The sequence below is a fragment of the Poecile atricapillus genome, chromosome 2, assembly GCF_030490865.1.
Source record: "Poecile atricapillus isolate bPoeAtr1 chromosome 2, bPoeAtr1.hap1, whole genome shotgun sequence".
NCBI classification, from domain to species: Eukaryota; Metazoa; Chordata; class Aves; order Passeriformes; family Paridae; genus Poecile; species Poecile atricapillus.
The window spans coordinates 54889309-54909117 of record NC_081250.1 but is presented as its reverse complement, the minus strand read 5'-3'; the positions used below and the strand labels follow the sequence as shown (position 1 = coordinate 54909117).

The 19809-nt window shown below is 39.6% G+C and overlaps 1 protein-coding gene across 1 annotated transcript; it reads right to left on the bottom strand.

Moving 5' to 3' along the window:
- Positions 1-232: 232 nt before the first annotated feature.
- LOC131576609 (immunoglobulin kappa light chain-like) lies at positions 233-19525 on the bottom strand. The gene is made up of 6 exons (XM_058833511.1): positions 19435-19525; positions 18996-19313; positions 11152-11193; positions 3560-3850; positions 2055-2111; positions 233-1332 (listed from the first exon to the last, which is right to left on the bottom strand). The coding sequence occupies exons 1-6, from the start codon at positions 19475-19477 to the stop codon at positions 1199-1201; spliced, it is 885 nt and encodes a 294-aa protein (XP_058689494.1). The 5' UTR covers positions 19478-19525; the 3' UTR covers positions 233-1198.
- Positions 19526-19809: the final 284 nt, after the last annotated feature.

Below are 19809 nucleotides of genomic sequence, written 5' to 3'. Positions count from 1 at the left end.
TAGCTTTCTGTTTTATAGCAGAAAAGATGTAACAAACTAGTATTTATTGTTCTATATAAAAGTGTTTCTATGAACACATTGAAAAGCAGAAAAGTGGTGTTTTAAGGACCTTTGATTTCCTGAGAAATTTATATTAACAGAGAAATTAATCAGGTTTTCTAGACATCTTTGTACAGGCTGTGGAAATGCTGGAGAACAAACACAGGCCTCAGAAAGACAGCTGGAGGAAAGCTTTTATTGCCACCATCATTACAGACACAGTAAATGTAAATGTAAATGCTGCAGGGGCATTTCTCCAAAACCTAGGGCAGAGTTTTGCCCAAAACCAAGCAAGTGATTTATCCCAATATGTCCACTTCCTACTTTTCCACATAAATTTGAAATGAATTGATTTGTGGAACTGGGAGATTAAGAGTTCAAAGTCTCTGAGAATTTATCTTCCTTTGTGAAAATATTTTATCAGAGCTTCACATTTGCAGTTTTGCTCAGTTTTAAAAGGTGTCCTTAAATAAGGTGATGTTCAAGACCATTGTGATTGTTTTCTTTTTTATTAAATTACAATGTGCAGATTTTTGGACCATGTCACAGCACTGGTGGATTTCTTCAATTTCTGCACATCTGCACCTTAGAATCACTTTTATTCTCATCTGATTTCTTCATTCAAAATTCTTCTGTTCACTTTTTAAAGTTTTGTTTAATTTTCTCTTAAAGCACCCCAACACAGAAAAATTAATTCCTGATTTGTTGGATACATGAGAGTTGCAACAAATCACTGAAAGTAAAAATGAACCGAACCTGTGAATTTCCTGCACTGGAATGCTCCTAATAAAGCCTTAAATGCAGTGACAAAACACATCTGTGCTTTAGATGTCAAAAGCCCTGTTTTACCCCTAAGCTTCTGATGCATATCTACTTTTGACATGGCTACCTTCTTAATTTTGCAATACAGACTTGAATTAAAATGCATTATTCTTATTGCCTATCTTTATTCAATATTCAGAAAAAAATTAGGAAAACTAGCCTGATATAAAAACACTAGCAGTAGAGCAAAATGAGCTTTTATGCACTAATACCAGAAAATTATTTTGGATTTTTTTTTTTCTGTTACATCTAACACCAAGAGCAGGGGAGTCTATATGGATAAGCATACGGCAAAGTAAATTGAAGATCAATTTGTAGCCCTTTCTCAAAACAGCATTTATGCTCTCTTTCCTTGGTGCTTGGTTGAAGCCCACACTCTGTAGATGAAGAAGAGTATGATAAGATAGTACATGGAGCTCTTCAGAAGAAGGATGATATATATTAAATATGCTGTCCTGTGCATTAACTGATCTGTAACAAATATAAGACAGAAAAGTCTCGTTTAATGTCAACACTGTATAGCATCCTAAAAAATGGGTAAAAATGGAACAATGTAGTCAGTTTACTGCTACAATTACATTGACACCAGAATACAGCATAAACACCTACAAGAGCTGTTCTGCTCTTTAAGTGGGTTTACACCTCTAATGAGTTCTAGACCTAGTGGGTTTCTTAGCACTAAACTGACTCTCAGTGTCACTGGGTTATTATTCCTTGCAAAGATAAGAGCATAACTGTAGTGCTTCCAGCACTTAGTACGATGTTTGTTTAAATCCTTTTGTGTTGTATTTCATGTCTTTCTCTTTGCTCATGATTCTTTCTAAATACCATTCAAGACAAAAAAATTTCTTTGTCCAAAGTTCTGGCCAATTGCTAGGCTGATGTAGCATCAGCTGAAGTGTTTAACTACTCCAAGTGTTTAAAAAAGTGGGGCTTAATGCAGGCTAATAATCTAGTAGCCCAAACAGCATCTGTAACATCTTAATGAAGTTACCTGTAAAGGCAGGAGAGCCCCTTACAAGAAGCTAGTTCTGAGTAGTGATGAAAGGTTTTTGAGTTTCCAACCCCAGACTTGAAAGATTTCCTGTATACTGCTAAGAAAGATAATTTTTGGATTGTTCAGATCTTACATAGTGATATCTGACTCTTGCATGAGATGCATCACTTTCCCACATTTTAACACATTAAATTACCTTTATTGAAAACTGTTCTGCAGTCCTCTTCCTGAGGAGCAGTCTTCACAGAATTTACTGGAAAGAGAGTTTAAATGTCCCAGTTAGGTTTTTCTTTAATTTTAACAAACATGAATTGAGAAATAGGGAAGAAAGAGGCTGGACACAAACAAGGCTGGGAAAATGCCCTAGTTAGTATTAAATAAAAACCAGGAGTCTTAAGATTAGTCTGCAAAGCACATATCCTCAAATAGAATTAATTTGAAAAGAGAATTGGAAGAGGAGAAATGCTCGAAGAAGTGGCTGGGTATTTGTTGCCATAAGTGGGAGATGTGTCTTTGCCCTTTCAGGAATGTGTCTGTTAGGCTGTTCCTGGGCAAAGTCTCTTTTATTTGGAAGAGTAGTCAGTTTGAGCACCTGACCTTGTCAGTGAAGTAGCTGAAGTCCATTTGCCTTCACACCTACTGTTATCAGAAATGCAGAATAATTTATATCGGAAGAGACTTCAAGTAATATGTTAATATGTTAGTGGTTGTTCAAAAGCAAAGAATAATATTGAGGAGTGTATGATCTTAACTTTCCCTGCTGGGAGTCTTGGTGCTGCTTTTTTCTCTAAAATACATCCTTTTTGTTCTTGAAGTAGCAAATGTGAGTTTGTTCTTGTTTATGTTGTTTGTATGCATTGATACAAACATTAAGGATGTTTATATTGCATCTCTAAACACATCCTCCATCTAAATAAAATATATTTTGAAGGTTGAAACGGAATTGTTTATGGCCATGAGCTCACTTATTGGAGTTAATTTATAGTAAATTAAGCAGAGGTAGGTATGGTGGGATTAATCTAAACCGATTTAGACAACTTTTCTTAGAGATGATTTAAACAATTTGCATTGAGTATAAGCTACTTTTTCTTTAAAGTTGCACTGTCTTTCAGATTTGGCTTTCAACAATCAGAATCAATCTTTCCACAATTAAAAACAAAACCTTATTTTTATACATGGCTATTAACTTATTAATATCTTATTATTTCTGGATAGTGGGTAAGTAATATTTTTAAACTTGCTCTACATCCTCAGTAACCTCATTTTTAACTCCTTAGATTTTTATAGCTGTGATAATGTCAAGGGGTGTCAGAAGGACTTAGACCTGTAAGATATGAGAAATAATACTGTTTCCAGAAACTTCTGTAAGATGGAAAGGAACAGACATGTTTCAGTGCAGATCTGTTGGAACTGTGCTAGTTTACACCTGATGAGATTCATTAGTTTAAAATAACTATTATTTTTCTGTAAAGCAATTTTTTCTATAAGCAATGGGATGCTTATTTGGGGACAATAAGAGGCTGAGTTACTTTTCCTGGTAAAACTTTGGGTAGTTTCACCAGTTGTGTACTTTAGCTATTGTGCCTAGGAGCACAGATGTTTTCATCAGTAATAGAAAGCATTATTACTCTAATTTTATTGTAAAGAAAAATGATGTTTATAATAGTACATCAAATGACATTTTTAACGTGTGGAATATACCTTGTGTTGACAGTGAAGCCTTTTCCTTTTCATGCTCATATTTGCAGTAGTACTTCTTGTCCTCATTCTCTGCTGGCACAGTTAACCAACTGGCAATTGAGTATTCATCCTCTTTTGTGGACAGCCAAGTGTCACCTTTTACTACGTTGTCTGTTACCTCCTTTTTGTCTTCAGTCCATGTCACCCTAATAACTTCTGGGTAGAATTTCTCAATAAGGCAAACATACGTTATCTGATTTTCATGTTTTTTCTGCAGGATTTCAGAGTTTGCTGGGGGAGAACTTCCTTTTTCTGGATGGGTTATTGGAGGGAGAAAATTAACAAAACAGAGAGCTGGAAAATCAGTAGTGTACAGCAAATAAATACACAGCCAAAAATACAAATTCTAAAGAGCAACATAATAAATGCCTTATTAACAAATATTAATACACTTGTAACAAATGTAAATGCTCTTTTTAGAAACATTAAGAAACTGAAATACTGTTGAATATACCAATAGCTGTTAATCTCACTTGAAACTGAGTTAGATACTTTAAGGTGGCTATATCCCACAACCTTCCAAGCAGTACGGCTGCCAGAAAGTGTATTTACCCATTCAAGTCTCTGACAATTATTAAATAATAGTAATATCTCCTGAACTTCATTTATTCAATAAGAGGAATTTAATATCGCTCTACAGTATTTATGCAAAAACAAGTACATTAAAATTTTGTCCACAGAATATTAAACATAGACCACCTACCTTTAAAATCCTAGCAATCTTACGTCCCTAGTATAAGTCCCCACTGTTATATAATTAACATCTGCTATATCTATTAATTTTTTAAAAGCCAATATTAATTTTGTGATATTTTTAGGGGGTGAGGGAAGGGAAGACAACAATGACTGCTCTGTTTTTAAGGCATTCCATGTATTTGCCAGGAAAATGGAATCACAAAATACTCTAGACACCAAAGGCTGGCAGTGCCATTCAGCCATGATAGATCTGTTTAAATTATTGAGTTATTGTGTCTGGAAATGCAAAACCAAAACTAAACTAAAGCAGAAGAACATGCTATAGCTGGATAACATTTTCACATCTAAACAGCATATCTAGCCAGAGTTGTCAGCACAGGCATTGTGCTTTGGGAAAGAACTATGCTCAGTATGAATATACATGTATATATTTTAAACTTAAAGTGAGCTGTTTCCATGAGCTTATTTGACATAATCTCGATTTCATTTGCCTCTCTGGATTATGCCTGGATGCTCTCTGGATTAGGAGGAGACAAAATCATCTAGATTTTGTCCACACTAAGATACGTTTTGATGTTATTTAAGTGGATAGTAAATTTAAGTGTCCAATTTAGGTAAATGTGAGCTTCTGCAGTGCTCACAGGCAATCATTTCTATCCATGCTTAACTGCAAGCAAAGGCTGAATACTTTTGTTACAAAGGCTAACTGACTTTTGTTACATAGAAAGTACTGCTTAAGACTATTGTTTTAAGGCAGCAGAGAACTTTTAGGTGTTCCCTTATCCCACTTTTTCTCTCGAATTTCTATGTAAATCTCTGCCACTGAAATTGAGAAAGTAGATGCGTGTGGTTTAAGTTTTTGTCTGACTGGTGCAGTTTTAATTCATAGGGAGAAAATGCATTGCTATAAAATGCTTTCTTGCCAAAAATCTTCCACTTTTCTTTAAATGATCTGTCTGTTCTAGAAAAATCTTCTACATTACATTCTCCCTGAAACAACTTATTGATTCTGTGAAGTATTTCAGACTTGGTGTTTAAAGAGAAAGGTGACACATCTACCTTCAAAAGGGTGTCTACCTTCCTTATATTAAGAATTTCCTTCATTTTAGAGAGGTCATTAAAATGACAATGTGGACTGAGTTCTTTTGTATCAGAAATAAAGTTGCTGACAACTTTATAGCTCTCCAACATTAATTTAGGTGTTGATTTTATCTTCTTTATGCATCAGTCCTCCCAAGGATTGAAGATTAGAGCAATTTCTAAAATTATCTATTTGTTGGTATATGTTCACAAGACCATGAAGTAGCTCTTGGCCCAGTGTATTCTGCAAAGCTTCATGACTATTTTAGAGGTTTCTTTTAGGTTTTCTAAGTTTAGTAAATTGTTCTAATTTCAGTATATTGCTTAGTTTGCTTATATTTAATTGCTTAGTTTGACATCCTATCAGGATATCAAATCTAAGCAGAGAGGCAAGAGAGATTCTTCTAACTGCTAGCTCATCCTGCTCATTTTAGAGACTTTGGTTATGATGGAATAATTTCCACCTCTGGAATTGCCAGCATCATTCCATTTATTGCACCCTAGCTGTGTAGCTTACATGAAACACCTAAATCATACCAAAATACTGAGGGAACACATCAGTTGAATAATTGCTGCTGTCTTCATGCCTTGAAGCATCTCATGTACATATATGGGCAAATGGATGACAGTGGAGAATTGAAAAGAGTTAAGTTTTACAACTATCTATCTATCTATCTATCTATCTATCTATCTATCTATCTATCTATCTATCTATCTATCTATCTATCTATCTTTACTTGGCAAAAAGTGTCTTTGTATGCATGTTTCTGAAAAAAAAGTATGAAAACTTGTAGAGCTGGTTGTAGGTTTTGGTGTATTTTCAGGCTGTTCCACAAACTCTTTGAAGTCAGTAAGACAGTTTACACTGGCTTTTCTGAGTAAATTATCTGATTCTTTCTATAGAATTTTAAAATAATGAACTGGCACTCCTCTGTCAGTTTTGATTCGGCTAAACGTTGAAAACTGTTGTGGTTTACCTTGTTAAACAGTTTTCTAAGGCAGAGGTATATTAAGATGTATATAGATCTTTTTCACATAAAATATAGGTATGAGAAGATATTTCTTAAGCTAAGATTTGTCTTTTCTCTCATGTAACAATGCAGCAAGGCTGTAAAACATCGTTCAAACAAAAGCCTGGAGTTAGGTTCATAACCAATGAGCTATTAAAAAATTAAGTTCAAAATATATGTTTAGATAGATTAGCTGTCAAATGTTTTCCTTAATTAAACTCCCCCACAGTTTCTTTATAAGTATCTATAAATAAGATTTATAAACTAGGTTACTGTGTTTTTAAACTGAAATTTTAGTTTTCACTACTTGGATGATCCCACAAAATGGGGTTATTTTGTACTGACACTCAAAGCTCCTCTGTTCCACTTCAAGCCAGTGGGACTGGAGGGCACTCAGCACACCCAGCTCATAAACAGCATTCTTGTCCTGCTTGACAGCGACTTCAGGGATTATAACTGGTAACAATATAGTATAGTCCTGACCTATGGTGAGCCTTTCCAGATACCTTAAAGAGCTGTCAGCCTTCTTCCCAAAGCTTTCCCATTACAAAACTTTTTAAAACACAAGACTGTGAAAAAACTTACCAGAGACAATGAGCTTTGTGCCAGAACCAAACACTACATACATCCGCACTCTGGTACAGTCCTTTACAGAAACTGCTGTCTGAAGGACGGGATGACATTCAAAGGGATCTGGACAAGCTCAAGAATCAGGCCCATGGGAACTTCATGAGGTTTAACAAGACCAAGTACCAGGTACTGCACCTGGGTCGGGATAACCCCCAGTACTGACACAGGCTGGGGGATGAACAGATGGAGAGCAGCCCTGGGGAGGAGGACCTGGGGGTGCTGGTGTTTGGGAGGCTGGACATGACCCAGCCATGGGCACTCCCAGCCCAGAGAGACAAACGTGTCTTGGGCTGCATCAAAAACATGACCAGAAGGGCAAGGGAGGGGATTCTGCCCCTCTATTTTCTCTGATGAGACCCCACCTGCAGTGCTGAGTCCAGCTCTGGGGTCCACAGGACAGGACAGATATTGACCTGTTAGGGCAAGTCCAGAGCCAACACATTGATCAGACCTCTCCTATGAGGAAAGGCTGAGAGAACTGATATTGTTCAGCCTGGAGAAGAGAAGGCTTTGGGATTGCCTAATTGCTTCCTTCAGTACCTGAAGGGAGCCTACAAGAAAGATGGAGACACTTTTTTACAAGAGCATGTAGTGACAGGACAGTAGGGTTAGTGACATGAGAGTAGGGTTATACTAGATCTTAGGAAGAAATTCTTTACTGTGAGGGTGGTGAGCCACTGTAATAGAGAGTCCAGAAAAATTGTGGATGCCCCATCCCTGGAAGTGTTTAAGGCCAGGGTGGATGGAGCTCTGAGCAACCTCACCTAGTGGAAAGTGTCCAGCACTGGAGTTTAAACTAGATGATCTTTAAGGTCTCTTTCAACCTAAGCCATTCTATGATTCTATGATTTTGGCCAGAAAAGTACCAGATTTATCAACTATAATATGAACAATAAGATTCTCTTGATCTGGCTTCTTGAAAGTAGAATATTTGGATTCAATCTCAGTTAATGCTTCTATTCACAAAGACCCTTATCCTAAGTCCTGGTTTTCTCCATTTCTTAATGATTTTAAGTTCTTAAATGTGAAGTAACTACAGCCCTTTTACTCAAGTAATGGGTCAAAAGCCTTGGCCTCATAAAGACAAAATCCTACAGAATTAGATTTATGCTTGAAAATAATTTATTTTAAACTGTATGTAGGAAAAGCATGGCAATTACCCGGTTAGGTAGGTAAGGGTTTTCATTAAAAACAACATGCTTATCATGCCACAGATATTTCTACTGAATTATAGTTATGATTTACTAAGTCCTTCTGGCATAAATCATTATACCAATTTGCTTGATAAGTTAATATAGGTTTATGTATTAACCAGGCTTAAAACCCTTGGTAGCAGTACTTCCTCTGCCTTGTACTTGAATAGTTGTTCACTTCAGGACTATGTCATTTAAAGCACATATGGGAAATGGGAAAAAATATATTTGTCTGCCACTTTCCATTAAAATTAATGTCTCTGCAAGAAAGGCAAGAGAGGATCACTTCTTCATTAAGAAATTACTAAGCAGTAGTTCACCATAATTAATACTGAATAATTAATTAATTTGTTAAGTGGTTATTAAGTAATGAGAAGAAAATTTGGAGGTGCTAATTTATTTCAAATGCAAAGTGTTATGTATGTGACAAAATAATTATGAACAAGTTATTTCACTTTTTCTAGCCTAATTCAAAAAGATTTTTTGCCATGTCCACTTCATACTGCTCTTTGTATCTGTATTAAAAAGAGGTTTTCTTTTTTAATACTTAATTCTCAGCTTCTAGATTCCCTGAATTCCCTTGAATTCCCTCAGTACAGCTGGAGGAAAGAATGAGGTCTCTGAAAACTATTACACACCATTTTCCACCAGACTTCTAGGAGAACTATGATTGAAAGTGGCCTGAAATAGCTTCTTTTTAGGCATGTTTGTGATCCTAACCCACTGCATTACAAATACCACAAGGATGAATGTGGGAATGGCCAGCTGGGGAGGAAAATTGTGCACAATGAACAGCGCTGATTGAGGCTCTAAGTGGCTGAGTGACCTCTGAGATAGTATAATACTCATCTATATGACCACTCCAAGCTCCCATAATTGTATTAACAATATAAATTCAACTTACCTGAGACAACAAGTTTTGTGCCTGAGCCAAACACCTTGTTATAATAGCCAATCACAGCGACTAAAGCCTTTACAATATCAGTGTGGCTCAGTTGTGTTTGCATGGGTAAATAGTACTCTAAAGAAAATCAGATTGCTATATAATCAATTTTTAGACTCAAGGAAAGTAAAAAAGGAGCAGTCACCTAAAATAAACTAAAGTTAAAAAAAAAAGGAAAAAAAAGTGGAATTTTTGGAGGGCATATAAGTTGTTAAATGAACAGGATTAATCTCAATTAATTTGAGTCTTCTGAAAGCTTAGGTGGACAGATGGGGAAGATGGGGCACCCTGGCTCCATCTCTGCTTTCTGAAAACAGGCAGCATCACCATAAGATTTATTTGATCAGATGTTGGCAAACTAATTTGCTCCTTATACATCCCCATAAGATCAGACCCAGAACTGGTGAACATTATGCAGAGATCTGAGGAGCATGAGACTATTGACCAATATTTTTGTTAGCAGTAACATGAAGCAAAACTGCATTGATTGGAATGAAAATTCCCACTAACAAGATACACCATTTCCAGCTGGTCAAAATTAGGCAAACTATTTTCATCAGAGATGCTAAGCTGAGACAAATTACAAGCAAGTATCACAGCACCTAGGGTTTACTTGAAGCAAAATACTTTGAATTGTAGTAATAACGGATAATAAGCAGTTTCTGCAAAAGCTAGGAAGAGAGAGCAACCTTTCAACTCTGCCTATCTTAAAAGGTGCAACTTACTGTTCTGGGCATATCTCAGAAAACTCTCTCATTTTCATTCATAGTCAGATACAGTCCGAAAGAAAAATATTGTGCTATTCATAGAATATATGAATATTGGACATATTATTTTCAGAGTGAATTAGGAGTATCACAAAGGTCAAATGTGCATACTTAGAGATAAAAAAAACATTTTTCTTTTCTCCAAATGCTGTCTTTGCCATATTTAAACTCATTTTTACATAGAAAATCATAATGGGATAAGATATAAGTCTCTGCTGCAATAGCTGTTGTGTTTCCCCCATTTCATGCATAAATACAGACCAATTACACTGCGTTCTGCAAATGCAAATGGAAATGCTGTTCAAGGGGGAAATCCTGAAAAGTATTCAGAACAGTAGATTTAGAGAAAGTTAAAATTACAGAGCACCTCTTGCCAGCCAATATCTAGATGTATTGAAAAGCATTTCAGAAGTAGTCAAGTTTTACATTTGGTACTTACTTGAAACTCTAAGTTCAGTTCCACTTCCAAATATTTTGATGTCAGGATCCCACAGTCTGATAATGCTTATCAGTATCTCCTATGCTACACTTTTCTTCCATAGGCTACAGGAAAAATCTCTCTTATTTAGAGGCTGGTGATAAATCTGACTGAGTGCTATAGCTGAATTTTCAACATTGACTAGAGTGCCATTTCTAGAAATACCTTAATTTTTGTAGCAAGTAAAAAGTTCTGAAAATTTTTGGTGAGAGGTATGGATAGACAACATTTTAAATTTCTCTGTAACTCTCCTCAGCAATTTGCAATTTGCCTTAATTATAGCCACCTTGATAATGTAATGCAGTTTCTGAGTAACATACTGTAGGCATTGCTATCTATATGCTTTATACTGAAAACAGAATTCATCCTTTCAATTGCACAGCTTCACCACAATTAAAAATAACACAAAAGCAAACCAGTTGCTTTCAGTAGGGCCACGAACTAGACATTCATTACACTCAGGGAATTTTTTTACCAATCAATTTAGACCAGACCACTTCTGGCAATAAGAAACTTTTTTATTTCTCACATGCTGTTCTGGGAGTTAACTTTCAAGAAGTTTACTTTTGTTTCCTAGAACAGGATGAAACCATCCCAATATTTAAATCTACCTACCCAGCTGGGGAACCATGCACCGTTTACAAACAAAATATGATTTATCAGGGAGAAATTAATTTTCCTCACAGTCTTTCATTCTTGATTATCTGAGAACCTGAATGATTCTGTGAAAATAAATTCAATTATAATGGTACTTACCAGAGACAATTAGCTTTGTTCCCGTGCCAAAGTATTTGATCCAGGTGCTCCACACTATGTTTTGACTTTGCAATAAGCAGGCATGCTCTCTTGATATACCATTGATGAAGAAAATCCCAATTTTTCCCAATCATTTATGGGAATCTGCATGAAGACCTGGTCCTTGGCTGCTGGGAGGTTGTTGGGAATTTCATCTGGATGTTCAGCCAATAGCTGATGTCCTTCAGAGAAAATCTCTTTTCTGAAGTGTTACAAATTCGTTAGATAACCCTTCCACTTTATGTCTTAGAATTAGATTATGGTTTTTCTTTGATTTTAGGCAGCAAAAAGAACACAGAGTTCTGCATGTAAAAAAACCACGTACCTTCAGGTGAAAATCCTGCTCCTTACCAAAGGAGTACACCTGCAATTACATGATCTCAGTTACTACTTGCATGGAGTTCATTTTTCATTGTCTGAACACAGAAGGGGGAAAGGAAGGAGAGCCAAAAGAATTGTGAAGATGTCTGTGTGCTGCATGTTCCATTTTCTTGCCCCAAGTAGGTGGTTATTGTCTGCCCATCTCTTGGAATCTCTCCAGGCTTTGCTACAGCAGCTCACTGGCAGCTTTTTATATGCTAACTGGTGGGAGAAGGAGGCTTTGCCTTGCACAGGTTTTCTTATAAAGCAGCCCAAGATAACATCAGAGGAGTCACTACTCCTGTGACTGTCAATCAAACAGCCTGCACACTTAGTTTGGCATGTAAAATAAACTGAGTTAGAGTACTTCTGGGATCTCTTGTAGCATACTGACTGCAAAATTATGTTGAGAAGTTATTATTTGTGGCAAAACGGAGGAACTAGAGGGTGAAGATCTTTCAGTAGATATAAAAAAACCCAGTGGTCTAATTTGACATCTTCTGGACAGAAACATCCTAATCACAACCACAAATTAAGGGCAGGACTGATATAGACAGAATGATGTTGACTGGTGTTCTTTCTGCCATGACCTTGAACGTGCAGTGAAGGAAGCCACGTATCTCGGTTCTGAACAGCAAGGGTTAATTTTTACAGTAGACAGGAGAGTGCATGGCTAGGGCACACAAGTTATTCTACATCACCTCACCTTATTGCTGGATGTGGGGCAAGGGGGTCTCTTCTGGGGGAGAAGGGGTTCCTTCTGGTCAGGTATGTGTGGCACAGGGTAATGCTGGTTCCAGGCTGGAGGGAGCAGTCAGCTAATGCCAAGCAGTCATGTGGGAATTGTATTGCATGTTTGCACACTTCATTATTAACATTGTTCCTGTTATTGTTTGCTTTCTTATCTTATTGCTGTTTCCAGTAAATTGTTCTTATCTCAACCCATGATTTTCTCCTTCTGTGCCTTCAATTCTCCTCTCCAGCCCTCCACAAGGGAGTAGGGGAGCAAGCAATTATAACATGGTTTGAAGAGTTTCAGTAGGAGCACCACACCGGGGAATACCATTCCTAAACCACGACAGACTTACTTGGTGTCCAAATGGAGTATGAAAGTTTGAGATAACAACAGACCTGTCCAGAGCTGGTTGAAAACAAATTTGATCCAGGCATTCATTATATTAAGCATGGAGCCACTGGTTACAATTTTGCTTGTTCTGTTCTAACCCTATCTATACATATTCCTGTATGTGTGCCTTGCAGTGCTCTTTTGCAGAGCAGGGGGAAGGATCAGGGTTTCTTTGTTGATATATTGGGGAATATTAAATAATGACATGACAGCACTGAGGTCAATGAGGGACACTGGGATGTGTATTCAGTGTTGTTCTCCTTCGCTTACCTTGGGCACAATTTTTTTGGGTCTATTAATAATCGTAGCCAGTTTGTGGAAGGAACAGGAGAGGATGATTTTCCCAAGATTTTTTCCCCCTTTTCCTGCTTCAGGCCTGTTACAACAGCTTTTGAGAATTTTGAATTTCTCTTGGGTGTTAAAGAAAGCATGTTACTGTTGCAAAATCTGCCAGGTCCCCTCAGTGTGGTCCATACCGCACAGTGTGGCTTAGAGTCAGGACAGAGATTTATAGGGAGGTTATTCAGAGATCTAACTTGAGGGTGGATAGTCACAAGTGCCATGAAATGTAGGAGAAAATGGGCCAGCTTTTGAAGGATTATTCTGCTTCGATGTTTTGGAAGTTCATTCCTGAGCATCTGCAGGACCCTGGCAAAGGTGTAACTTACTGCAATGTGCCCTGCCTACTCTTTACTGGACACAGTTCAATAGCAGCCTGCGCCCTCAGGAGGAAGAGGAGAAAAACAGACCAACAGGCACTGTAGACACTCAAACTGCAGCTGAATGAGAGGAACAACCCATTCTAGCACAGAAAAAATCCAAGACAAAATCAGTTTGTTTAGTGAGGGGTAAAGAATAGGGCCCTCACAACAGGAGGAAGAGGCAAGGCCAGAGATAAGCACCTAATCCCTACCCCAGGTGAGCTGTGAGATATGTGAAAAGATTTCAGCTGCCAGTCAGGAAAGCCCCTGGTGAACCTGCCTGCTCTGATGCTGGAAAATTGTGCCCCACAGTGTGAAAGTAGATGGTAGTGAAGCCAAGCATCTGAGATCCTTGCTCCAGGATCTGGGCATTGGCAAGGGGATTGGGAAGAGGACAGAAACTTTCAGCCTCTGGAGGCAACTCCTGTCAAGCAGAAGGGAAAGGATTCTTTCATTGTCTCAAAGATGATCCAATAGGGTACCCGAGTAGGTGGAATGCCATGGAAAAAGGTATCCAGTACCTGGGAAAATTAGCTGAGCTGAAGGTAATCTGTAGGGATTCAAATAACAAGCAGTCCCTTGTCCAGTGTACACAGTGTATGTGCAGAAGTTTGTATGGAGCTTTCTATCCCTTGTAAGCCCTTTGGCATCCTTTGCACTGACGTCAATGAAAGAGGAAGAAACACTGCTTCAGGTGATTACTTGACTTATGATGATATGTTCATCTTTTTCCTCCTCACCAACCTGTACCTCGGCTGTGGAAACACTGTCCAAGATTCCGGACAGACTCAAAAGATTCAAGCTTATTAGAGAGAAAATGCCTGATGTCCTGCCAGTATGGACCATAGTCTCTTCTATTGGGAACAGGCACCACCCTGCTCGAGAGAGAGGTACGTACCACCAGGTAACCTAGAGGTGGTTTTACCTGTGTGACCACAGAGAGGACATGAGGAAGCACCTCTGCCCTAGCAGCACAGGTACAACTCATGTTGGTTTAAAAAACAGCTGGAAAATTAAACCCCATTTAAGCTTCTTTTTCCCCTCCCCAACCCCCTCTTAGTGAGAGACTAAAAGCAGAGATTTTGAGTTAAGAACCATTTACTCAAGAAAAAACATGAATGAAAAAAAGAAAAATGAACAGTAACTATATTAAAGTACACAAAACAAAGGTGATTTACATACAGAAGGTTATTTACCAGCCAAGAACCTGCACAACCTGAGACAAAGAAGAAAGTGAGACCTGGCCTTTCCTGCCATGCTCTGGGTCACACAGCACCTGGGCAGGTAATCTGAATGGGAGATATGATGCTGAAAAATGCTGGCTCTATCAGCTGCAGCAGGGGTGTCCCTTTCCCCAGGGCAGTGGTTGTCCCAGTGGTGGTCCTGGTGGGCACTGCAGCTTGCATTGGAGTTCTTGGCAGCTGCAGAATTAACAGCAGTATTGGCAGCAGCTGTAGCAGTAGCAGCATTTGCCCCTTTTGAGTTTCCAATGGCCATGTATTTAAGGGAAGAGTTTATTCTTTCCCATGGCTGAGGTGAGACTGACTGCTTCCAGCTTCTGATGGCTCAGCATTTTCTGCTGCAACAAAGCTTCCACCATGATGTGAATGGTATGGAATTAAGCAGTGTCAGAAACTCCACCCCTTTTTTTAGCTCTGTATGCAGGATAACCTCTGCAGGAAATTCTTCAAGGATAAATGCCCTTCTACTTTACAGTGGGCAAGTCTTCAAATAAAATAGGAAGGCTGATGTTACTTCTGATCCTCTTGAAGGGACCTCCAGTTCACGTTTGCAAGAACTGAGAAATGAGTACTATGACCAGAACTTTAGCCAGGTGGAGAAATGGGACAGTCAGATCTATTGGACTGTGTGAATCCAATGGCCTGATGCAAAGTGTAAGGTTTTAGTTGACACTGGCACACAATGTACCCTGATGACATCAAGATCTGTAGGGGCAGAATCTGTCTCTGTTACTGGAGTGACAGACAGATACCAACAGTTGACAGTAGCCTGACTGGGAACAAAAGGAAAAATCACCCCATTCTGATTGGCCCAGAGGCTCTGTGTGTCCTTGGCATAAATTACCTTGGGAGAGGGTATGTTGAGGACCCAAGAGGGCATTGCTGGGCTTTTGGGATAGCTGCTGTGGAGACAGAGGAAATTAAACAATTGAACGCCTTGCTTGGTCTCTCTGAGGACTCTTCTGCTGTGGGACTGCAGAGGGTGAAAGAACAACAGGTACTGATCTACCACAACAGTGCATCATCAACAATACCGCACCAACCGGGACTCTGGGACCCTCATCCATGAGATGATTCATGAACTGGAGGGCCAGAGAGTGGTCAGCAAGATTCACTCACCCTTTAATAGCCCCATATGGGGCTATTCAACTCCACTTACACACTGGCCAGTGTGTAAGTCCAATGGAGAGCGAAGACTGACAGCAGACTATCATGGCCTGGACGAAGTCACACCACCACTGAGCACTGCCATGATGGACTTCCTGGAACTTCAATATGAACTGGGGTCCAAGGCAGCAAAGTAATGCCACCATGGACATTGCTAATATGTCTTTCTCTATTCCTTTAGCAGCAGAGTGAAGGCCACAGTTTGCTTTCACCTGGAGTGGTGTCCAGTACACCTGGAATGGACTGCCCCAGGGGTGGAAACAGCCTCACTATTTGCCATGGAGTGATCCAGACTGTATTGGAAAAGAGTGAGGCTGCAGAATACTTGCAATACATTGGTGACATTATTGTGTGGGACAACACAGCAAAGGAAGTTTAAGCAGAAGAGGAAAAAGAGGCCCCACCATATAATCAACTACCAGAAAATGAAAAGTGATACCTTTTCTTTACTAATGGCTCCTGCTGTACTGTAGGGATACACTGAAAAGCTGATGTATGGGGTCCTATACAGTGAGCTGCAGAAGCTATTGAGGTACAAGGTGGGTCAAGTCTGTTTGCAGAGCTGAAAGCTGTCTAGCTGGGTTTAGATATCACTGAATGAGAGAAATGGCCAGTGTCCTATCTCATGGATGGTAGCAAATGCACTGTGGAGGTGGGTGGAGAGAGGAAAAAGAACAATTGACAGTGCAGAGCTAAATGCATCTGGACTGCTGAACTGTGGCAAGACATCACTGGCTGGGTTGAGAAGCTGGTTGGACAAGTACATCCTGTAGATGTACAAGTGCCCAAGACTTGGCTACAACAACAGATGAGTGGAACGGGCTGCCAAAATTAAGTGTCTGAGATGGATCTTGACTGTCAAGAATTAATTATTTCTGGCTCACTGGGCCCATGACACCTCAGTTCATCAGGGAAAAGATGTAACACATTGATGTGTTCTTGATCAAGGGGTGGACTTAGTCATGGACATTATCTTCCAGATTATGCACAACTGGGAAGCATACACTGCAATCATGCAGGCCAAGAGGGTAAAGTGTCTGTGGTATGGGGAACCATTGTCAAAATATAAATATGGGGAGGTCTGGCAAATGGATTGTGTCACACCCCTGCAAACCCACCAAGGCAAGCGCTATGTTCTTACAATAGGAGAAGCAACCACTGGATGGCTGGAGATGTACCCTGTACCACACACCACTGACAAGACCACAGTCTTGGGCCTTGCAAAGCAAATCCTGTGGTGACATGACACCCAGAAAGAACTGAGTCAGACAGTGGGACTCATTCTAAAAATGGCCTCATAGACACCTGGGTCAGAGAGCACAGTATTGAGAGGGTGTATCATATTGTCTCTCATGAACCAGCCTCTGAGAATACTGAATGATACAATGGACTATTAAAAGCCATGTTAAAAACAATAGGTGGTGGGACCTTCAAACATTGAGATCTACATCTAGCAGAGGCCACCCAGTTAGTTAACACCAGAGGCTTTCCTGATTGAGCTTGCCCTGCCCCATCAAAGCCTCCACATATCAGAGAATGGGATAAAGTCCCCAAGGTGCATATGAGGAATACATACTAGAGTAGCCAGTTTGGATTAGTCCTGCCTCAAGCAAAGGCAAAGCCATCCATGGGACTGTTTTTGGTGAAGGACCTGGGTGCATGTGGTGGGTAATGCAGAGGGATGGGGAAATGCAATTTGCTTCTCAAGAGGATTTGATTTTTGGGTAAGAGCAGTCTGTAAGAACACTCTGAACTGTATAATATCGGCTGCTGCATGACACTGCCACTGTATGCCATAACCATCATGGACAATGAGCATGGACTGCTCCAGATACACCAGTTGTGAGCTCCTGATTCAGTTTGCATCACACCATCACACCAACAGCACACCAGCCCTCCTGCCCTGGAAGACACCTAGGACAGATAAAACTCAGTCATGGGCTAAATGAACTCAACAGACATCTTGGAGGGATGGCCATTGACTATAGAAATGATACTCATGCTTTTGTATTCATATAGATACGTGTATATATGTACATAGCTGGAAGGTGTAGGATCTGAGTATGGGGTAGATGGTATAGAATAAGGAATGGATGATGTCCTGGTTTCAGACAAGACAGGGTTAATTTTTGCAGTAGTCAGGAGGGGCACCTGTATTCTACACCGTCACTTCTGGGGGCAGGGGAAAAGGGGGTCTCTTTTGGTTGGGGTAACATGGCAGTGGTTTGTGTTTTACATGGCTCTGTGTGGTGAGTTCTTGTGCATGAACCATCGCCTCTTCCTTGTATACTGTCATAAGTATTGTTGCTGTTACTGTTCCTTTTCTTATCACACTGCTGTTTCCAGTAAATTGTTCGTATGTCAAACCATGATCTTTCCCTTTTGTGCCTTCAGTTCTTCTCTCTGGCTCACTGCAGGTGGGAGGGAGAACGGGAAGTGGGAGTGAGGGAACAGCACAAGGTTTGGGGTGATTCAGTGGGAGCACTAAATTGGGGAATACCGTTCCTAAACCATGACAATTTTATTTGTCTTAATATGAAGTGGAGGAAGATAATTGTTATAAGCAGCACATCGTCAGCTCTGGTAGATAAGAGACTGTAAATCTCTAATTTAAACTGGTCTGTGTGGAATTTTGTGGTAACTGAATTAGAGTAGACAGGGCTTACAGGTTTTCCAACAGCTTATAGTTGCTTACATGTACAGCAGGGAAGATTACATGGGGAAACTTTTTCTCAAAAGCGCTAGGCAGTGCAAGCATATCATTCCCATCACCAAGGTACTTCCTTCAGCACACTGTACTTCTTTTCTGCCTACTCCTTCCTATGGGAGAAAAGTGGCTGGACCACAAGATTACAGCTTCTCTGTTTTCTCCCCTAAAGACCACCAGAATTATTCCATGGCTGTGTAAACAGCACCAAAGGAGTTTGTAAGTGTCCAGTATATATGTGTTAAGTTTTAAGTCAGTGAAGGCATTCTTTGCCCTTAAAATAGATGTGTGTTGAAGACAGAGTGCTAATGATAAACCAGATTTTGAGAAGGACATTTATGTGGGGTTACCCACTCTTTTGGAGTAGCAGAAAAAGGTTGGGCCTTCCAGCAGCTCACTCAGATGCAGTGAGAAGACTGGTGGAGTGGCACGTTTACAATCTTGTGGTTCAGACGTTGCGGGTGGGTTTTTTGCCTTGATGATCTTTGCATTTCTATCACAGTGAGGATCCCAGTAGGCACAGTAGTAAGTAGCAGCATCACCTGGAATTACATCTTTTATTGTAAGAAAACACTGCTTCTGGACAGAACTTCTTTCAACCAAGTATCTGTTTGTTTGAAAGCCGCTTTCAATGGTAGCTTTGCCTCCTGAAACAAACAGAAGCCTCTGTGGAGCTTCACCCTCCTTCTGCTTATACCAGTGTATGACAGTGTCATCAAAATTTTCCTGTAATGTTTGAATTTCACATGTCATCCGTGCACTTTTTTGGAACTTCGTGATAGATATAGGACTCTGCATGGGAATTTCCTGTGCAAATCCATCTAGGAAAGAGAAAAGGAGAAAAAAAATTGTCATTAGCTGGAATTCAGGGATTTGGAAAGATGCCTGTTGCCAAGCCATGGGTGCCTGCAAGGAAAGGTAGGAAAATAAGGAAGTACTTACAAGACCAAGAGGCTGTGGCCACAAGCGCTACCAGCAGCAGCATGTTTGCTTGTCACACTTTGCTCTCACTGAGATTCAGAGGAGGATGAAAGGCACTCCAAATGGAAACTGTGTTGTATGGAAGGAGGGGGTGGCTGTCTTGAATGGTCTTCAGTGATGAATCTTCTGCGTGCAAGCAGACGGGGTGTTTTTGCAGAAAATCCTTTCCAGGCTGCCAAATATTAAAATTGGAAAAAAACCTGTATTCCTGTCTGCTTTTCAAGTAAATTTGGGAAATATTAATAAAATCCAAGGATTGTGGCCCTATAAAATTCTAGTCAAAGCTACTGAGAAAAGGTTGCAAGCAAGAGCATGTTCAGATATGTGTGGTGGAGT